Source organism: Cupressus sempervirens, chromosome 5 (genome assembly GCF_028749045.1).
Source record: "Cupressus sempervirens isolate cs-2001-9-10 chromosome 5, ASM2874904v1, whole genome shotgun sequence".
NCBI classification, from domain to species: Eukaryota; Viridiplantae; Streptophyta; class Pinopsida; order Cupressales; family Cupressaceae; genus Cupressus; species Cupressus sempervirens.
Window position 1 is genome coordinate 507,645,110 of NC_143122.1, and position 22,486 is coordinate 507,667,595.

General features: G+C 36.6%; 1 protein-coding gene across 2 annotated transcripts in view; it reads right to left on the minus strand.

Moving 5' to 3' along the window:
- The window catches only part of LOC149556938 (uncharacterized), a 264,534-nt gene that overhangs the window by 236,353 nt on the left and 5,695 nt on the right, over positions 1 to 22,486 (minus strand). For both annotated transcript variants that reach the window (XM_089831574.1, XM_089831573.1), the window contains exon 2: positions 9,914 to 10,084. In XM_089831574.1, the coding sequence (XP_089687700.1) occupies positions 9,914 to 10,084 (171 nt within the window). The remainder of the gene's footprint in view (positions 1 to 9,913; positions 10,085 to 22,486) is intronic.

Sequence of the window (22,486 nt, forward strand, 5' to 3'; positions counted from 1 at the left end):
CAACTCTCATCTGATGTCTCACAAAGATCCTTCAAAATTGTCCAGATCTTTGCAGTTGCTTTGCCAAATGGTACCTATGGCAGTTGATACTCAGTAGCTAAAAGCTTGATAAGTATGGCTACTTCCCAGTTGTGCTTGTCAAACTTATCTTGATTTTGTCCAGGTTTAATGGGACAAAAATCTTTACCCAAAACAAGCTCATCAAGACAACAATACTCGAAGACAGTCGTTGGTTGGCTTCCATGTATTGCAAATTTTGTCATTGAATTATAGATTGTCTTCCAACATTATCTTGGTCAAAGACACTATTTGCACGCTTTTTGAGGCACAAAAAGAAAAATTCTAGAGGAGGTGAAAATAGACTATGCAACCCAAGGCATGGATTCCAATGCAGAAACAAAAATATAATAGGTACAAACTTCAAAAAATAGAAATATGGTTGGCACAAATCACAAGGTACATACCTAGAAAATTCTAATGAAGACCTAGAAACCCTCACAAAAAACCAACGCAATGTATGTTAAATTTGAATCTCATCAAAAAATCAAAGGTTTCTTTAAAAACCCTAAACCGGCTAGAAAAAGAGATCTAAAAACACTATAAAAATGAACACAAGAAAACTTGCCACAAATTTTGGAAGAAAACCCTAATTTGAGCCACGACCTGTGTGGAGGTCGCTTGAAAAGTTAGCCCTAGTCATATACTGACAAAACCCATCGGCAACAAAAAAAACTTGAAACTTGGAAAAATAGGCCAAGAAATGCAAATAAACAGCCCAGAAAGGGTCATTGGGAAAGACGAGACGTCATGCATAGAGAAAGCCTTCGAGTTGTAGATTACTCACTAATCATTATGTCAAAGCAACAAAAAGAATGCAATAAAGAACCACAAATTGCAGGCAAAGAAGCAACTTGAACAACCTTGCTCATGATTTTCCAATAGAGAAAAGGCTTTGTGCCCACAAAAACAAAACTGGTTTTTCTAAAACTAATTTTTTTTATTTGAAATCTTAGAAAAAGAAAATTTTGTATTTTAGCTCCACTACCATATTTTAGTAAAATAATGAATAAATTATATGAATAATCAAAGGATCATTTCTAAAATTTACCACAATGATATTTCTATAAAGAACAATTGTAAGTTAGAAACTATGTAATATTTACATAATTTACAATACTGACCATTAAATAATAAAGGTATTATGAGAGATATTATTCTAATAGGATTGTAGTTTCCATAGCATACACTGTTATTGACTAGACTTGCTACCCTAAATACAAATCAGAACTGGAGTTTCTGAGTTGGTGTTTTCATGTTTGTTGCTATATCATATTTATCCAGCAATTCATTATACAATTCCGTTTTCATTTATGGAATTTTAATTTATAAAGGTTTTATATTAATAGTGTTGAATGATAGTATCATCGTCCATAAAATATTAGCCATAATCAACAGTCTTATTTGACATATTTGACACATACAATTCATATCTTAGTATTTAGTATTTGCAATAAAACTATTTTACTAATTTTTTGAAGTTTCATCTAAAATGTTGTTCTTATACATCTTTTCATAACTAGTTTTTCAAGAACTATATGTACATCACCACCCCTCCATTCCCTGCCACTCTTCCACCATAATCCCCAAAATCCATCCCCAACAAGCAGTGGAACACTACTAAATAAGAGAAATTTGTTAATGTCTAGCAAGAGACTACAAAGGGGATCTAAGGGGTTGCCAAGATACAACAGAAGAAACCAGCCAACAACGGGAGCACCAAACAATACCTGGGAAAAGCAGAACAAAGAAGAACAAGAGGCAGGAACAGCAGCCAGCCACAAGCTAAAGTGCCCTCCACCATGGAGAAGAAATCAAGAACCGAAAGATACGACCCCTTTTGGGAGAAAGTCTTATGCTACCATTGAAAGCCACTGGAGGTGGAGAGCTATTGTTGCATGTAACTCCTGCGGGGCCTCATGGACCTAGTATCCAAAGGAAGGAGGTCCAAGTGACTACTTGATGCTCTGGACAGAAGAGATCCCTATGAAAAAGGTGGTAATTAACTAATCTATGGTCTATCTCGAAGGAGACAGTGTCTATAAGGTGCGGTCCTGAAGTCTCGTAGACTCTTAAAGATGGAGACCAAAAACTATTGGTCGGTGTACCTGAAGAAAGCTAAAAGACCAACACCCTCTGAATAGGCAATTATATCTCCCTTAGATCTTGTAATAAATAGAGCACCGGGAAATAAAGCGTCTCCATCTCAACCTCCCTTTCTATAGCCTTGTAGACTACTATATATTTTAAAAATTCCCCTATTCATTAAGTAGTTGTGCCCTTTGCCACCTCCTGCCATCTCAAAAGAAATTGTCCCATTTGTCATTCCCTCGTTCTCAAAACTTAGGGTAATGTAGTTTTAAATTCTTTTTAACTTGTAAATCCAAGTTTTTTATTTTTTATTTCAAGTTAGATTTTTTGTGTTTGCAAGAGTGCATTTATCTGTTTATTTTTAGGGTAAAGTTTTAGAATTTCTTATAACTAAAAATTGTAATTGCAATCTATTTTGAATGGCCACTAATTCAAGTTCAATAGTATCGATGCAAACAAAAAAAATTTAAATTGATCAAGCATCTCCTTTACGGAATTGTACTTTGATGCTTGAACAACTTCAAGGAGGTGGAGTGTTCAATCAGAATCATAGCGAGTGAAAAGTCCAATTTTAGGAACTCGTCTAGTTAAGTAAATTCTCACTATGTACACAAAAAGGAAGGGGTTAGAATATAAAAAGGGCAAGATAAGAAGGGGTTCCTGAAAGAAGAATTTATGGCATTCATTATTAAAATTAGCAACCAATCTTTGAATGCATGTGTCCTAGCCACCTTGAACCTATGTGTCTACTCTAAAAGTATCGAAGAAATAGAACTTGGGATTCAAGTAGTAGGCAGTTGCATGAATATGTTGGTTAAGTTAACAGTGCCACCTACGATTGATTATGTTTCATATGGGTGTATATTTGGTCTCATTTGACATATAGAAGTGTTCAATGGCCTCGTTGGACCTATCCATGGCCTCATATAGATACCCCATGGGATTTGTATCCCCATACACCAATTGTAGAACCCCCTCACCAATGGTTCTAACATGGGGGCATAATCAACGAATTGCAATATTTGAAAATTAAATTATAAATCATCAATCAAGACTTAAAACCTTACATTGATGATCTCTTCCATCTGCTTACCAAATCAAACAGCCTTCACAACCTTCTTTGCTTCAACCTTCATGTCATAAGGACTTTTCAACCATTTCTCACTCTCAAACATGCTCCTCAAGTTGGGCAACATGACTAATAAGCTCTACAAGGTGAGAAAATTAGTAGCAAAGTGTGCTAATACATCCAAGGTCCTAGATTCTTGGGGGGGTTGAATCAGTTATCACCAACTTCAACCATTCTCAAAACTTAATCCACAACTTATTAGAAGAGACTAACCAAATCTAAACTTATCATCAAATCATCCATGCATGTTAACTTGTGAAACTTAATCATAAAGCAACACATAAAAACTGTCCACACAACAACAAAGAGATTTTTATTGTGAAAATACTTGGTTAGAGGGATAATCCACAGCAGGAATTGATACCCACAAGTATTTTGCACTCTTCTGAAATGTGCCCTATGAAGAGCTTAAAATAATGTCTAATTAAGAACATAACCTATAAGGAGTCACCTGGTTAAGCAATTTGACTGAGCCCTATTAGGAGCTTCACCCTGGTGGTAGTAACCTCATTGGAGGATTTCTAACTCAAATAAATGAGCCACCCAGTTAAAGGAATTAACTTCAAATCCTTCTCAGCCCGTTAAAAGTAACCTTTTTAGAGGATTTTAATTTGTCACCAAGTGAAATGATCTATGAATAGCACTTCACATTTGCTTGTATAGATCATTTTTTGTTCCTCGTCTTCTTTTCCTTACAGGCATTCAGCTGTCAGCCTGATCACACACCACTAGTTGATCACTTCTCCTTCAACTGATAACTCCTCTTCAAAACACACTTGCAAAATAACTATCTTCCATATGCATATACTTTATATCATTATGTAACCCTAAACCTAAATGCTGTAGCCATGGAAATCCAACAACATTTGACCAAAATGTATTACACAACCCTAATCCATCATTACCTGTTACCACATGATCAACATCTCCCATTGTGCATCAATCTAACATTACTTATCTATCCTTTTTACTTTTTCTACTGAATAAACACAATTCCAAGAAATTTCATCACATTCTTCAATGTATAACCAATCATTCAAATTTCTTTGCTTCCACACCATTGCCACATCATCAACCATTCTACCAACTTGAAAGATCTACCGAAAATGGCCTACTTGTTATCATTTCACGATCAAACTTAAACATTCAACATGTTCTTCATTTTTCTTCCTAAACTCTATTCAATCAATCAAAAACATACATTCCTATAAACAAAATCAACCATAACTCTGATGTTGATTTACAAACATAGTAACCTTCATAAATCTTGAGTTACATTACTTGAAACAAATTTGATAAACCAATCATATCATTCACTGACTGTTATGAACGGACTAAACCCATAATATTGTTTTGCTTGAATCATTCATAACTCACTCAATTCTTATACAAAGTACATGAAATTGCAAATGTAGCAACTAGAGACATATTTGAGTCTCTCATACCAATTGTGCACACTAACTCATCATACAAATCAACTGCACATTATCAAGTTGACATCATTGACAACACAATAACTGATTCAATCATCACCAAACATGTTCTTCAAGACATCATACAACCTTCTAACAACTCTTGTAGACATCTGCATTAGTTATGCCAACACAACGTGTGACCCCCGATCACATTTACCATCAATGTGCTCTCTCAAAAGACTCCAGACCCATATGTGGTTGTAGATGTACTTTGTGATATTCCTTCCATCTTCAACCGCCTTCTCCATCCAAGTCAGTTTCCCTAGGTCCTCAAGGAGCAAGTCAAGACAATGGGAAGCACAAGGGCTCCAAAATAATGCAGGATTCATATACATCATAAGTATACCGACTACCACATATGCAACTACACTATCAGTCACAATTTGGGTGTCATTACTCACTCCCACTTCCACCACCACCTCATCCAACTTGCACAAAGTCTCTACATTTTTCACTTGATCAAAGATAACAACTGATTTTAGAAATACTAATGTCACCCTGAAGTAACTAGAAAGTTGATAAGTGTCCTATTCATGTCATTTGTCCACACATCAGATATAATAATACAGCCTCTTTAATCCCCAACTCTTCTTAGCTCTTCCACAAGTTAATGAATGCTTCGAACTTCATCTTGTAACAATGGTCCACTCATCTCATAGTGACTTGGGGGCTTGAACCCCTTACCAGACACAATTTTTGAAGCGACCAATTGATCCCAATATGGACTACAAAGAGCATTGAAGGGATAATCGTCGTAGTACCAAAATCTTGCAATTGCCACCCATGTCTTGTCATGCATCTCTGTGTTCCATGAAATGCCTTGCAATCCAAGTTGAGCATCAGGGATGTTATGTGGAACCCAAAAGTCTGACATATGACCACTCATATTGTCTGATGACAATCCTCGTGTCGGTGGACTGGAAGAAGAAGCTACTGCACCTATTTGCAACCTAGTAGAACTTAAATGAAAATCTCCTATTGGGGCTGCCATGGCATTTTATGTCCTCTTTTTTACTATCTCCTTTTGCTCATATGCTTCAAGGCTTTGTTTGTATAGCCTCCTTGGTAGCCTCTTTAAGGCAACCATCACATGGTGTGATATAATGACCTTCTATCTTTCCAATGTGATATATTAGCTAAGTTATGCCCTTACTCATCAACTTAGGACAATGGTCATATTTCACATCTCTTTTTGCTCCCAGTGTCCCATGTTTCCAAAACTCGTCCCTAGATTTCCCACCACCCTATTTTCTACAAATAATGTTTTTGTTACCTTATAAAGTTTGCAAATAGAAGAATAAAGAATCTGAAACATTGGAAAAAATTTAATGAATATTAGTTGTCATGTCTAAGATCAAATATTAGGTAACTCTGCAAACAGTGAACTTATGAAGTAATAGACTTAACTTTGAAGAAATACATATTTTGAAAATGTAAGATTGTTGTCATTGATATCAAGGTATTTCTGTATATTGATGCATTTTTGTATTTTAAATAAGATTTGATTCAAAATATTTATGTATATTGTTGTATTTAAAATAAGCTTTTGATTTAGTTTTCAAAATGTATTGTATTGTTGTATTTTAGTATAATGTGTATTCTGTTTTTGAAAATATAAGATTGTTGTATATTGTTGTATTTAAATAAGTTTGTATATAGTATCAAGGTGAGAGCTTTAACATTTCAATCTTGTTCTAAATAATAAATATAACTAGTTATTTCTTATCGGCTTATACAAATGTGTTTATATAATATTAAATAGTAAATACAAAATACTTATCGATGAATCATGAACTTATTTGGTTTGGGATTGCCTGCAGTCGATTGAAGATTCAACCCTGGCAACAACAAAACATGACTACAAGAATTGTTCTTGAATGATAGGATGGCAATGAGTTCACCATTCAATATTCACATGCGAACATGTTCATGCCCACACAGATTTTAGATACAAATGAGACCCTTATTTCTCATACAAATGCATTTATACAATACCTTGAATGTAAGAATAGCGTTGAAGGTTAGAATGCAACTCGAAGGCGTCTAATGGCATCTGAAACGACCAAACAAAATACCCCAAAAAACAACCATGAAAAAGAACAAGAAAAACCAACCGGCATTACTTAGCTAACTGGTAGACCAATAATGAGGATCGGCCTTGTCCAGCCTTCACCCTTGTAGGCCCATAGAATAGTAGGGGAATAATCTAATACTAGGGTTTCGGCCCACCAGTGGGCAAATAGCTAGGCAGGGAAAGCCACGTTGGCCATTGTAACTTAACTATGAAAACCCTTCAAAATTTGACTTTTTGTCGTGACTTTCAATGATATAAACTCATGTGCATCACATTTTTATCATGATTTTTTGCAAAATATGGTGTGGTGCAAAAGTTTAACTATCGAGAAATAACTATGGCAATTATATCGCCAACAATTGTGACACGTGATATATTGTGTTATTTACAATATTAGCCCCGAGATTTTCAGCTATGATAAAACATTTAAACACCATAAACTTGTAATCATAACATTATGAATTATGATCATACCATCACACTATCATAGCATCATATCGACATATACTCAAGTTCAACACCAAAGATTCAAAATAGCAAAATATCAAGTGATAAATCATAGAATCAAGTTCAAGTATTATTTTTTCAAGTTCAACTAATGGATTAAAAGTTTATTAATATTCTTCTTCTACACTAGCATCAATTGAGTCACAAACGAAGCAAAGGCCGACGAGATCGGCTACAACAATAACATTATTGGTTTCAAAATCTTCAAATTCATCAAGTGCAAGTTGAGAAGTGGAAGCCAATATAAGCCTTTAGAATCCACTTTTTAAGGTTATGGATGTTGTTATATGGAGCCTAATCAAGCCCGGAGGTTAAATTTTCCCACTTTTATTGGTGCAACTCCTCGTCCCCACCTCAGCCAAATTTTTCAACGGGGGTTTGGGGCCAGCGTCCCCTAAATGGGGTCAAGGGACGGCACCCCTTGCGTAGTCCCTATGGCGATACAAGGTGAGGTCAAGGAGAAATGCCCCACGAAACCAAAAACAACTTTTATTGTTGTACAAAGGCACTGGGAGTTATTTTTCTATTCATCAACATAATCTAGCCCTAATAGGCGCGGCGCCCCTTGCATGTTCCCTATGGTAATACAGGGTGAGGTCGAGGACAAGTGCCCCACGAAGCAAAAAACGACTATTATTATTGTACAAAGGCACTAACCCTAACAGCATATGTCATAAAATAATTAGATTTACAAAAACAAAAATAGTTGCTGACTTTGACCATCCACGAGACTGATGGGGACACAACCCAACAACCAGAATAGACACAATAGAAAGGGGAAATATATTAACTGAGAAAATAAGTTGGTACAAATAGTGCAGAGAAAATAAACTCAAAACATGCCCTGCGGGCTTACAATAGCATAAATCTGGATAATATTTCTCCTTTTAGCACCTCCTCTCAAGCTCCAATCCGAACTGCCTTTTACAATGCCAGAAATCTCCTTAAATAGACCCCGGAGGGTTAAGGACTAGGAGTACATTCTAGAAAGGGCTAGTAGGCATCCACCGACAAAATAGAAGGTTCCGGAAGCTGCGTTAGAAGTCGGTGCAATTCTAGAAGAATCCAGAAACGGTAGCCGAACTTCCGGGAGGCATAACTTTTGAACCGTAACTCCGATTGACGAACCGTTTACATTTTCGGAAAGCTTTCGAAGCGCTCTATAGCCCTATGGACCAGCTTCGCTCGTCCCCCATTTTTCGACCCTTTTCGAGGTCATTTAATGCCCCAAATCTGACTTTGAAGCATTCTTAGGGGGTCTCCAAAACCCGAAAAACTGCAATAACTTTCAAACCGTGGGGTCTTTTGACCTGATTCTTTTTCTGGAATGCTCTAAATCTCGATTACATTCATCTGGCCAAGTTACACCTTCTAGTTCACCAAAATGATGGTCAAATTGCATGCTCCTATTTTTTCGGGATTTTTAAATGCACTGATAGTTGAACTATGAGAGTTGGAACCTTTATTTGAGCCAAATGGGTATCCAAAAATGTAAAGACATAAAATAGAAACTAAGTCTAAGTACATTTTTTTTTGGGTGACACAGGATTGCCCTTATACCTCTGGATGCTCCTGCATCAGAGACCAAGTTTGCTAATGGTTCCATGTTATCCATCTTGGTCCACCTGGGTCGAAACTGGGTGTGGTTTGCTTTGAACCACCCTCTTGTAGGCTGGACTTTGTCCAAACCCACAGACGGACTGGACTAGAACCACGAACCAGCTCATGCTCGTCACTGGTTTGGGAATCCTAGGGGCAAACTAGACATCTAGTTTTTAAGTAATTAAATATAAGCTACCACCTACAAAGACAACATAAAGTTACTTTTCAAAAACTTAATCTTTTAGGCTTACTCTTCACTTTTAAGTTGGTTATTTTTCCTTGACTTTATGGAGCTAGTAAACACTTGAGTCCGTGCCCATCTGCACGTATATGTGTTTGTGAATGCATGTTTACTTGAATGTACCCCAAGCTCTTAACTATTTCAATTACTGAATGTACTCCATGTTCTAATCTATTTTATTTACCTCCAAACACATCTTGAAAGCAACAAGGTGGTTCTGATTCATTCATTGAGATATTGATTTAATTCTGAATGTACTACATATCTTGCCAGTTCCGATTTCCTTCCAGATAATCTTTAAAGCCACAATGATTCTTTAATTTGCCTATTCAGTTTGGGAAGGAGTTTCACAAGCACATCTAAAACGTGGTAATTTAATCCTATATCACGTAAATTAGATTTCAACTTTTACACTTACTTTCTACTTTTCAGTTTGTTGCTCATACTTGGCATTATGCAGCTAGCACACATTTTGCATCATTATACATCCGCATGTGTGTGTACATGTATATGCATATGTACATTCATTTATCCTTTGGACACAAGGACTCGTATAAAATGCAGAATACCTCACCATTCAAAAGTTTTATATTCATCTTTGTTACAAGAACAGTAATTATAAGTAAAGGAGCTAACCAGCATTTATAACTACTATGAATTGCTATTGTTGACTGTAAATGCATTCACAGGAGATAAATTCTGTAATACATAAGATAGAATATAGAAACCACATGTACCTGTCCATGACCAAGCTTCTTTTGGAGATCCTTCCCAAAAATTGCTACATAAGAATCATAACGGGAATCACAAGCAGACCTTTCTTGAAAACCCGGTGCTACTGATGGAAGGCATTCTATAGCATCTATGTAAAGCCATTGGTGAAGTGGAAAAAATACTCCTGTTACAGCCTGCAATTTGTAAAATATCAAGCAAATGACTCAATCTATGGTTTTTCATATGTTTGCCCAATGCTTTGGATCAAGAAACCATAATTTATTTGTACAACAATTACCTTTATCTAACCATACACAAAAAATATATATTCTTAGTTCTATTTTCATTTATGGCTCATACTATGAAAATAAAATTGTGAATCATTTTGCATATTTGGCTTGACACAGAAATTCTATGTTTGCAGCATGAAATCTTACAAAACAACGAAAAAATAATGCAATTTTCAAACACGAGGCAGAAAAAAAATCTCATGCGAAGTTTTTCCCATTGAAGTTCATTTTGCATAATTTATCATTCTCATCAGTTTGACATTTATAGTTGTCAAGTGCCATAGTTACCCATTTGGCACTCTCATGTGTGATAGGTGCAGCCTATCATTCTAGGAATGTATTGATTGTTTTGTAAGTCACTAGATTAGTGTAGGACCTAGAAGCCAAGATCTAGAGTAGGAAAGTTGTCTAGTGCGTATTAAAATGACTAAATATCCAAAATGCTAAACTGACTACTAGGTCACACATTGCCAGAAAAGACATTCACTATGTGCCAATAGTGATGATTATAACCTAAAATGTGTGCACTTTATGTGAGTTAAAGAAATTTAAGTTCTTCAAGGAACATGTGTTTGGTTCTTTGTCAAAAAAGTGAACAATTAACTAAAACTTGAAGGTGGTACAGACCCTGTTAGCACACTATATATATATATATATATATATCGGGGAGAAAACCATTCACATTGAATTAGTGAATTACAAAATGAAATTATGATCCTTGAGGATCCAAGCAGGATCATTAATTTTGCCTATGGATCCATCAGGATCTGTAGTGAAAATCAACACATTCACATTGAATTACTGAATTATAAAATGAAATTATGATCCTTGAGGATCCTCGGGCTGTGGGTTGGATCCGGGCAGGATCCTTGATGCTGCCTATGGATCCATTAGAATCGGCAACCATGGTGAAAATCAACACATTCACATTGAATTACTGAATTACAAAATGAAATTATGATCCTTGAGGATCCTCAGACTGTAATGACCCTTACTATAAAGGCCACTGAAACCCTCAAACTGGACTTAGGAATTTTGTCAAACAGTTGGCATGTAACCGAATAAGGCTGCAATATTACTAATTGTTGTACAACAAAACCTCAATATATGATGCCAATAATGTATGAACAACAATTCCAGATTATAACACTACCAATCTAAGAGATAGATGACAATATGAAACTCAAATATGAAGTCCAATGCAATTCTGATTTTATGACAGCAAATAGAACTGATTACAATGAGAGACTGTCACAACTATGCACTTCTAACACATCAAGCTCTTGACAATGCAATGTTATGACATGAATAATAACCCAGTTCAGATTTGGAATACAAATGACGAAACTTTTACAACAGTTATTAATGACTGGAAATAACTATTTATGCAATGACAGTGCTAACTGTTCTAATCCAGAACATGCAATATTTTGGCAATCAAAACTTCAGTTTGTGCACTCGAATAGCTCCAATTTTGCCGGATATGAATGCTGAATTAATGCCACACGAAGACCTCACAATCTGCCCCAAACCGACTCACAAAATTGCTGCTGCTGCCCAACTGAAGGGTCGTACAGGTACGGCCTGGTACGGCTGCTAGATAAAAATATTGCAGCGTTTTTTGTCACTCCAAAAGCAATAAATCTGGGCGCCTAGGGTTGCTGAATAACCCCCTAAAATATGAAATTCATCCGTCAAGCCAATTAGGAGTTATGAGCAAAAACGTGGGTCCAAACCCTGGACTGGCAGTCTGAAAATAATGCACAACTGTGTCTTCAAACCTTGTTAATCAATCTACAAATGCTAGGGCACAACTGAAACCCTTATTCCAACCCAAGTAAACCCTTATAACTGAATCTCAATGAAGTCCAAATGAGATGGCTGAATTACCAACTCCTCAAATGCAACAATTCAGGTGATATTTCACACCCTCAAAGTCGCCAATCCAAGGGAGTGATTCGTTCCCAAAGATCAAATAATTTGCAAACCCAAAAGTAGAAGAAATCTCAAAACCAAGCATGTCCAAAATGGGAGGCCCAGCCCTCTATTTATTCACTTTTCTAAGAAGTTGCTAGAACTTCTAGAAACATCCTTTATAAAATCTCATTATAATGCACTTTTTATAATAAAGTAATTTTATAAAATAAAAAGTGCAACTCAACTTAAAATTATAACATGTAGGCCCCAATAACACATAATAATAAAATATAACCTCTTAACACTTCTTCAAGAGCAAGATATGACCATCTGATCCGCAGAATTGACTCTCTCTCCACACCATTTGCCTACGAGAGTCTGGAATAGGCAAAATCCATGATCAATGTCATGTCGAACTAAAGAGGGGACATTACACAGACTGTGGGTTGGATCCTTTAGGATCCTTGATTCTGCCTGTGGATCCATCAGGATCTGCGGGAGGCAGAATCAAGGATCCTACCTAGATCCAAGCACAAATCTAGATCCGGCCTGTCTAGGACAAATCCGACAACTAAGATTTTAATGTGTTGGTGGGCTTTTTAGGCCTTGTTGCAAAACCTATGCAAAAGCCCGTCCAAGCAAGTGCATTATTGATTAAAAAGTAATCATGTCATTTTTTAGCATGTACTACAGGCTTCAAAACCCATTTTTTTCAATTTTTATGACCTGCATATGGGATTCTAAAGCCCGTTATCCTTAATGAGCACTACATATATGGAAGCTGCATTTTAAAAATGCTAATGAGCTTCTAAAGCCCATCGATGAAATATAAATGAGAATTGATGCCTTTCAAACTTGTGTTTCTATCATTAAAGCCTGTCATTATTCATTCCCAAGCATTTTGTGCTTGCAACATCTGTCAAAAAGCCTGTATATGGCAAAAACTAACTGGTTTTTGAGGAAGAATATTGTCCTCACTTCAAATATAGCTTCCAAAGCCTGTCTAGGCCAAGAACGTGGCTCTTATAAGGCAAATAGAGATTTTAAACTTGCAGTGGATGATCAATGCCTGTTCAAGGGCAAAACATTTATTTTGCAGCTTGTTCTCATTCATAAAAAAATGTTTTCCTCTTGTGGACGTCATTTCTCTTCTTCATTGCATTTAAACTTGCCATAGCTAGTAAGAACCATGTTTTTGCGAGTTGAACAAGTCTTGAAGTTGTTGTTTTCATGCATTTCGTTTTTGCATTCTTGGCCATTTGTCACAAGAGTTTCTCCTGATCCGAAAACGCAATAATGGTTTTGGTGTTTGATTTTGTTTTCAGCTGGTCTTCAAAAACGCCTATAGAACCATGGTTTGAAGATTTCTTCAAAAATAACTTAATGTTTTCCATTTCATACGCCTAGGGTTTTTATATTCTATTTTGATTTGATTTTTCTAGCTTCTTCTCTTTGTAAATCTTCATGGAACATTTTTGGATTTGTGCACAAAGTCTTGGCACCAAAAGGTTGAATATGTTGTTCTAATAACACAATGGTCTTCCCGAAAGTTAAAGCCAAAGTTCACAGTCCACTTATGATCAAAGAAGGAATCCTGAAGATCAAGAACCCATGGTTTCAAGATGTTGATGGAAAAACGCTCTTTCAAATCGAACACAAAAAAAGAATACAAAAAGGTTCTCCCTTTGATGTAACAAATTAGTGTTGCAACTAATAGACTTCCCAAAATTTTGATATTTCAGTTCTTTTCACAAGGCATGTGGTTTCTTCCCAACATGTAATCCGATTTCTAAATCCTGATTATAGATTCCAAGACTGCAGAAGGATACAAGGCAAAAACATCATGACAGAACATATAGGAAGGTGAATGAGTAATGGAATGATGACATCACAGAAAGATTTCAAGATTTATTTCAAGTAGATTATTTGTTGATGCCATTGAGATAGAACAATCAAGAATGCAGATTTGTATTCTAGTCCTTGATGCTTTCACAAAACATTTCAAACACAGAGCATCTTGTAGCAGCATGAAGACTGATACAAGATGATGTTGTAGAGGTCATGTTTTGTCAGACACTGGTAAATTTCCACATGCTTTTTTAGTTTGTAATTGAATAACAAGTTGCAATTGCATGTGATAGTATCACTTAAAAAGCTATAACATGTAATCGAATTGCAAGTGCATCAGGACTTGCAGTTTGAGTAAGTCAAAGTTAGTAAGGGAATAGGTCAAATTTTATTGGGTTTCTCCCACCTTTCAATCTGAGCCCCTCACATATTAATAAATGAGGGTGCTCATTGTAATTTTCATCTTTTGTCAATGCAAGAAAACTCTGTCAATTTAGCCTTTGTGCTTGGATGTAGATGAAATCAATAAAAGAAGCAAGTTGCTTTCAGACTTTGTGCCAATCTAAATTGTGATGTGATGACATTTTCTTGAGTTGATTGTGATTTTTATGCTTTGCTCAAGAGGGATTCAAACTTGATCTTGCATATTTTGAGCTGCAGATTGCATTCGGAGTTATAATTTGGTTCCTTGGTCTTCCAAACTTTAAGTTGCTTATCAAACTGAAGCTATTGTAGAACACACAAATAAAGAGGTAAATTATTTGCATTGCTTTTATTTTCAAAGTTTGTGTATGCAAGGTGAAATACATGCTAGAAACTTTGAGTTACATGTGTTACACTCTTGTTCTCAAAATCTTATAAGGAGAAAGACTTTGAGCTTTCATGAGTTTCTTGATTGTATAAAATGTTGGTATGTTGAAGGTTATTCTTATGTCTAATATTTTGTTTATTGGAATTACTGCTCCAACAAATGATTTGTAAGTGAAATACACTATAAGATTGTATTGTAATAGTAACAACTATTTTGAAATAAGAAAATAGGATGAGTGTGCCATCCTGATCTAGCTTAGCATAAATAAGTAGTTAAGTTCGTTGTCGATTCTAGTAGCAATAAGAGGGGGGTTTCCCTGAGAAGTGGGAGAGATTGTGTCTCACATGTTGCGATTAGAACCACTATCCACAGTTTTGTAAGTTGTGGTCACAGTGACTAACAAATTTGTCATCCAGCAAAGTCATAACCCTTAATAATTACAACCCTTTAAAAGGATTACAACCCTTCATCATTGTTGCCTTTTAAAAGAGTCACTTCCTTATTTTCTTCACATTCCTTTCTTCTTCCATTTATATGCTTCTTTTCAAATACTATGCTTTCCTCTTCCTCCTTCCTCCTTATACCTTTCATGAACTCACCTCCCTTTTTATATCTTATTTAAAGGGGGTCACAACCCTCCATTACATATCTCTTGACCTTTCATAAAATTTAGTTAGTTTATATTATATTATATTTTATTATTATCTATTTATTTATTAGTTATTTTTATTCTTATCTATTTATTTATTATTTATTCTTATTGTTATTTTATTATTTTATTTATTATTAAATCCTATTTTAAAAAGAGGACATCACAAGTTGCTCAAGGTAGATAGTAGATAAGATAATATTATTAATGTCCATGAAAAACCAACGCAGGTTATGGGACTGAGCATACAAACAGAAGAGCCGGCCAAAGCAGAAGCACCAAACCATGACAGAGAAGAAATAAAAGCAAGAGATAAAACATGAAAGAAGACGGGGTAAGGACTAAGGGTCCTTCCTTGCCACAAAGAAATCAGTAATAGAGGGGGTAAACCCATGAACGATCCATAGTCTTAGAGTGTCGTGAAGAACTCCTATAGGACTATCGCTACCTGGAGAGACTTGTGTAGTGTCTAACCAATCTGGAATGAGAAGTAGTGGAAGACCTTTTCAAACCCCATAGAGGAGACAATGAGCTGATCTGAAGTACGTCCCTGAATTATAAAAGACTGCAGGGTAATCTCTCGAAGATGGGTGGCCTCTTGAAGATAAAGTGCAAGATACCGCTGATCAATATAGCTGAAGAACATCGAAAGAGAAGAATAGTCTTTGAAAAGGCAATAAAATCTCCCTCTAATCTCATAGTAAAGAGGACATTGAAATATGAAGTGGATCTCAGTCTCAACACCAAAGTACACAACTGACAAATCCGATCAGCCCGATCCATATGGTGGTCAGTTCGAGTCCTAAGGCAATGAGAACCAACTATAAATGAGCCTAAAGAAAACCCTAAGGCATGATTCCAGTGCTGATAGAGATAAGCAGGGCGAACAATAATACCATCCTGAATCTCAAGAAAATGCTCAACATAAAAAGCCATCCTAGGTCGCACACCCCCCGGGGGATTACTCCAAGTAGTGGTAATGTATTGTCTATAAATATCCTGTCTGACATGTTACATTCAACTCATAACGTGAGGGGAGAAGATGAGCAGGAACATCCAACAAAAACTGGTAGAAGAAAGGCAAGAAAAATCTAATATTCCCAATTGATATTTTTCCTCAAACTCCTCAAAAGATATTTAAGAAATTTAAACAAATAATTCCATGCAATAGATTCCCAATTATCTAGCAATAATATAAATCGTCTAGCTGAAAATATAGCTTTTAAGATGATATTGTATTTAAATCACCAACAGAACAATAACATTATCCAATCATAAACACGAAAATAATAGTCAAATGGGATAGCTTGAAATAAGAAAATTTAAGCAAAGTGTAATACTTGTTTGATATCTCCAACAAACAATGGGTTTCCATCCATCACCTCAAAGCTTGAGGTTTTCCATTCTCAAATTGACTAAAAGGTGAACGTTACAAATTCTACAAGAAAGAACAATAATCAAAACATAATCCAAACATAATCAAATAAGCTCCTCTTTGATGTTTTAAAGAATAGCCCTGTAAGTTTGATTTCCCCTACCTATCTCTACATCTTTTATTCCTCTTTTTTAACAATACCCTTATTCCACTTAAGAGGAAAAAAAAGAGGAAAAAAAAGCCCTTCTAGAATTTAAAAGTGACATATTGACATGTACTTTGAGTTAATGGTCACTTTATTAATAGCATTTTAATCCTCAAGCATTAAAAAATTATAATAGGACTCGGAAAACCATGAGTTATAGCTTGTTGGAAAGATCTTGGTGCTCAGTAAAATGATTGAATTGGAAACTAAGCTTTGTGTGTATGAATTGTACATCCAACGTAGCATCCAAAACTATCCATCAGACCCATTTACTTAATCGACCAGGGATGTAAACTTGAAATGACGTCCGCAAAGTATATGCTTTGAACCTCTTTAACTATCATTTTCTATCCTATGGAATTAAGAACAAGAATACTTAATCTATATGCGAATGTAAGAAACCTTAGCTAAATGACAAAAATGAAAAACAAGGAACTCTACATTGTTTGTCTTTGTTGCAAGAACAACTATTGGTTCTATTACCAATGGCTGTAGGAACAATAGAGATCTTACTTAATCCTATTACAAGAGAAAATAATTCTACCAACTAGGTTCACTCACCAAGTGGGCCCCCTTGGATAAGTGAACTAATATAGCTATTGACTTCAAATATTAACGCACAACAATAATAGCTTGTATAGATGTCAACTCATAGAATAGTACAAATTGGAAATGATAGTTTATATCTGAAAGAAAGATGCTATTGCAATTACAAACTCTGTTGAACTCACTTCATAGGCTTATTCAACAACTTATTTAAAGAAACTATAGAAAACTAACTTCCTAAGATCTAGCTTCAACATCGAGAACTTAGCAATGAAATTATTACATCATGATATACATCTCAACAGAATGAGTCTTAAACACATGACATAATTACCTCTGGATTTGTGCAATAGTTGGATTCCTGCATCTATTTTGTAGAGAATATAATGCCTTCCAGCCCCCTTGAATCCTCTTTGTTCTGCATTTATCCCAATTGAGTTTGTTTTGAAAATCTATACCCAGGTATTTATACTCATTCACAATATCAAGAGGATTACCCTCAAACAAAAACTCGTTTGGGACACCCCTATTCCTTTTCAACGAGAAGATCATAACTTTGGTTTTGCTTGTGTTCACTTGCATTCACACCTCATTGTAAAAAATTTCCAGCACTTTCAAGTGTTCTTTCAAACCCTTAGTTGTCTTAGCAAGTATGATGAGATCATCTGCGTATAGGAGCAGTCTTATCACAAAGTTAGCCAACTGCACCCCCTCACCATTGCCTTGTTCAGCCATTCTTCCAACTTGTCAATGTAAAGCCCAAATAAGGTTGGAGATAGTGGACACCCCAGTTTAACCCCAGTGTTGCTGCCAAAACATTCGGATAGCCCTTCTACAATTTTAATTTTAGCTTTGACCTGTTCATATAATCTATGAACAGCAGTCCTAAGTTCCTTAGGAACTTCCAACTCTTCCATTTTGTCTAAAAGTCTGTTATGTGGCACTATGTCAAATGCTTTTTTTAAGTCCACAAAGCAGCAAAAAGCCTCAAACCCTTGAGTGTTCCAAATTTTCTCTACCAAATATCTGAACCCTGTGATCTATAGTAGAGTGTTTAGGTCTAAAACCCGCTTGCCCCTTTGTTCTTTTACCTTCTATTTCACCCCATTTACTGATTTTCCATTCTACCATGCTGCTAAGTAACTTTTCGAAGAGGGGATTGATCATGATAGTTCGATAATTTGATGAGTTGTTTATCTCTCTGCCTTTGTGTAGCGGAATCTCTACACTAGTTGTCCAATTTATAGGAAAGCCTTCCTTATTGACACTATTGAAAATCCTAGTGATGTGCGGCGTCAAGGTTTCAGCGCCCCATTTTAAATATTCAGCATGCAGTTCATCTATGTCTAGGGCTTTACCAACACCTAACTTCTTTATGCCTTGCATAATATCCTCCTTGCAAAATAGATCAACTGTGGTCTCGGTTGTTAGGGTTCTATGATCTCCCAAGTCACACTCGTAGAGGGACTTGGTGTACTCCAGCCATTTGGCCCCTATGATGTTATTCTCTATCCGTGTCTTTCTTTGCTGAAGTTCTTTCCAAAATAAATTGGGGTTGTTTTTCCCGAGATTGATCAGCTCAATCCTTCTCAAGCTCACATATTCCTCTTTCTTCCGTTTAACTAGTTGTTTATACTCCTTTCTGCTTTCTTTGTTCATGTTCCCTCTCCAACTTTTTTTGCCATTTTGCACTCATCATCAAACCATGGGTTAACGAAAAAGTGTTCTTGTCTTCTCTCTTGGTCCTTGATCTTTTACAATCCTCCAAGGCTTTATTGATAGTAAAGATAAGATTATCTTTGTCCATGGAATGTTGTTTTGAAGTCTTGAAATAGTTTCCCTGATCATTAGACAGCCGGATAAGAGAATCTCGAAAAATATTATGATTTTCTTATGTCATTAAAACCCTGCCAGTTGGAGGCATCTTTCTCTTTTGTAAGGGTTTTGGGGCATTATGTTGTTCTTTAATGTGAGTGGCCAACCTCACTGAAATAGGGTTATGGTTGGACTTTAGTTCAATGGGGGATTCCTCTATCTCGAAATTAACTATCTTTGAGACATAGTCTTGAGAGCATATGACATAGTCGACAACACTTTGCCCATTGTGTCTTTTGCATGTAATGTCACCCGATTTAGGCCATTTTCCATAACATTATTAGTAATTCAGCCCTATAGTGATTGACCTTTCCCATGTTGTCCTGTGATGATCTTACCCACTGTTGTGCCCCTCCTTCTAACCAAACTGGGTCTCTACTTTCCTTGTAACTCCCCTTAAGGCTGAGAGTTTGATTGTTCGTTGTTCTAGCATTAAAGTCACCTATTATCATTATCTCCCCTAGGGAGCTAAAAGTTGCAATGTCTTTTTCGAGCCTTTAGGGGCGAAGTAGCAGGCAGCCACCATTGTAGAAATATGATTCTTTGTTACTTTTATCCATATGCACTGTTTGTTTACATCTCCTTTCTCCAAGTTTATTAATATGTTCCAAGTTTCTCTAACCAAAATGATGATGCCTTCGTGCCCCTTGCCATTTTTTGTCCTCTTGTTCCACAGTGAGACCTTCTTTATCCCTCAAAATATAGGACCCTACACCCATCATGTTCATGTGTCTTGGTAAGCATAATAATGTCATTAGCTCTAGCTATCAGCCCTAACACAAGTCCTCTTCTCCAAGGATAACCTCTGCAATTCTAGTTGACTATAGTTAAGTGTTCCTGGGTGGGCCCAAGTCCCTATTTATTGTTTGTAATTTTGTCATGGATTTGGGCTTTACCATTATGCAACCACGCTCATTTTCCATTTTCTCTTGTTTTCACTTTTTCCCATTCCTTCCTTCTTTCATCTTGCTGAGTTAAGGTAAGGTCATCATCAAGATATATGTGTGCACCTCGAAGAAGCCTCCTATTGCTTAGGATTCTATTTTTGTCTTCTGTATTCTTCATTGTCACTCTAACATGCCTATCTTTGCCTCCTTTTATCCATTTTCGAATTCTTTGTGTTTGCAGAACCACCCCATGCCAATCTAATTGGTCTTTAAGGAAGTTTTTAACTAAATTTGTTGTGTTTTCCTATTCTCCATAGTCTCTTAGCCCTTTGACGATGATGTTTTCTGCCTTCTCGCTTTTTTCTTTTTCCTCTCTGATTTGTCTCCATACTTGTTTTTCTATGACTTCGTTAGGGGTGCTTGTGGGCCCTTTTACTATGTGAGCCCATGACCTAACTTCTTCAATTTGCTCTCTTAGTTGGTTCTCTTTTAGTTCCATATTGGCCATGACATCTTGTATATTTTTAATTTGAGGGTCTTTGTCTCCGTCCCTGGCCCCTCCTCTCATGTCACCTGCTACTACCTTTGTTTCTCCTAATTCTTTCCTTGACAATATTACCTCATACTCCCCTTTTTCGATGTTGAACTATAATTTCTGAATCTGCTCTCTAAGTGACTTGACCTCCATTATTAGTCTCCAGTTATCTTCAGAGAACCTTTTCATTTTGATATCTTCCATTTGACTCCTCTTCCAGTGCCCACACCCTCTCCTTCATGGATACCAAATCATTCACATAGATGTTCGAGCACCACATCATTGGTATCGTCATGGGGCTGTAATTATTTGACATCCCATCACCCAATGTGTCCATTGTGTGAGAATCATCCGCCTTCTCTTTGCCCTTGAGAGCAATAAGCCACTTAGCTGTTTCAAATTGTTCTCTCAACCTCTATTCCACAGCCTCCGTGATTCCACTGACTGGGGCGTGTGGTAACCGTTTCGAGAGTATAGCTGCCAGCCTTCACATATACATAGTTCCCTTCTACAAGTGGCCCATTGACTTGTGGAAAGCGCAATATGCCAGTTGGCATATTGCCATTTGCTTCTCCAAAATTGCAAGGACTCGTACACCCAGTTGGGGGGAACATCCTCGGGAGAATGAGAAAAGTCCCTTTATTCCACCCCATGAAGCTATTTTGTAGTAACCTATCCCCATGAGCCAATACCAAGGTATTGGTACCAAAGAGGGTGTTGTGTTCAGCAGCCCCCTCAAAACCTGTTCGTTGTTCTATTACTCCGAGTAACCAATCCGTCTGAGTCATTGCCACGATGTTAGCGTGAAACCCTATGTTGTGCACTATGACCCCATCTAACTCTCCCAGTGATTCTGTTACCACAAATTGATCATTTGGTGAGATTTGTGCAAAAGCCTTATGATCTGGCTAAACCCCTACATGCTCTTCTGTAACCCCATCACCTATTCCTTCCATAGGAACCATGTCGGTATCACCGATATCTTAATAGGATTTTTTGTTGGTTTTTGCATTTTGAATGACTTTTGGGTTAGAAGCACACATATAGTGTAGAGATTTTATGCAGGATCCCATGTGAGAAGAAAGATCAAAATCTTTTCAAGTGCCAAAAGCAAACCCCCGAAAGCGAAACAAATGCAATCTATGAAAAGTTAACTAGCATAAAATTAAACATTTCATCGAAATGCGAAAATCAGAGATCCTTCGAAGTCGCTAAACAATTTACCACTTACAATTAGTAAGATTATCTTCTGTCATAATCTGTGATGTGGGGAGAAGTGGAGCTCAGAGCCAACGTCAACCTCCAGTGGATGATCTGGTTTGGTTGTTTGTAAGCTGCGTGAGGTCTACGCCATTGGGGATTATTTCTTTCACTGCCTTGTCGCCTACCAATGTCTCTTTGCATTGTCGCAAATCACAGATCCAATGTGCTCCCTATCCGATTGATGCCCTCAATCCCCTCCACGCATTCCCATGGAATGGAATGATGGCAACACAATAACTAAATTGCATTGGAATTGCCCAAGCCAAATCTCACTCTAATCCTTGGAAACCCTGGAGAGTCCTAGTTAGCCCATGGGACCAAGGCAAATAGGGCTATGGAGCATCATGATGAATGAGCTAGAAAAAAGGACATTACAATCCCCCCTTCCCACAAAT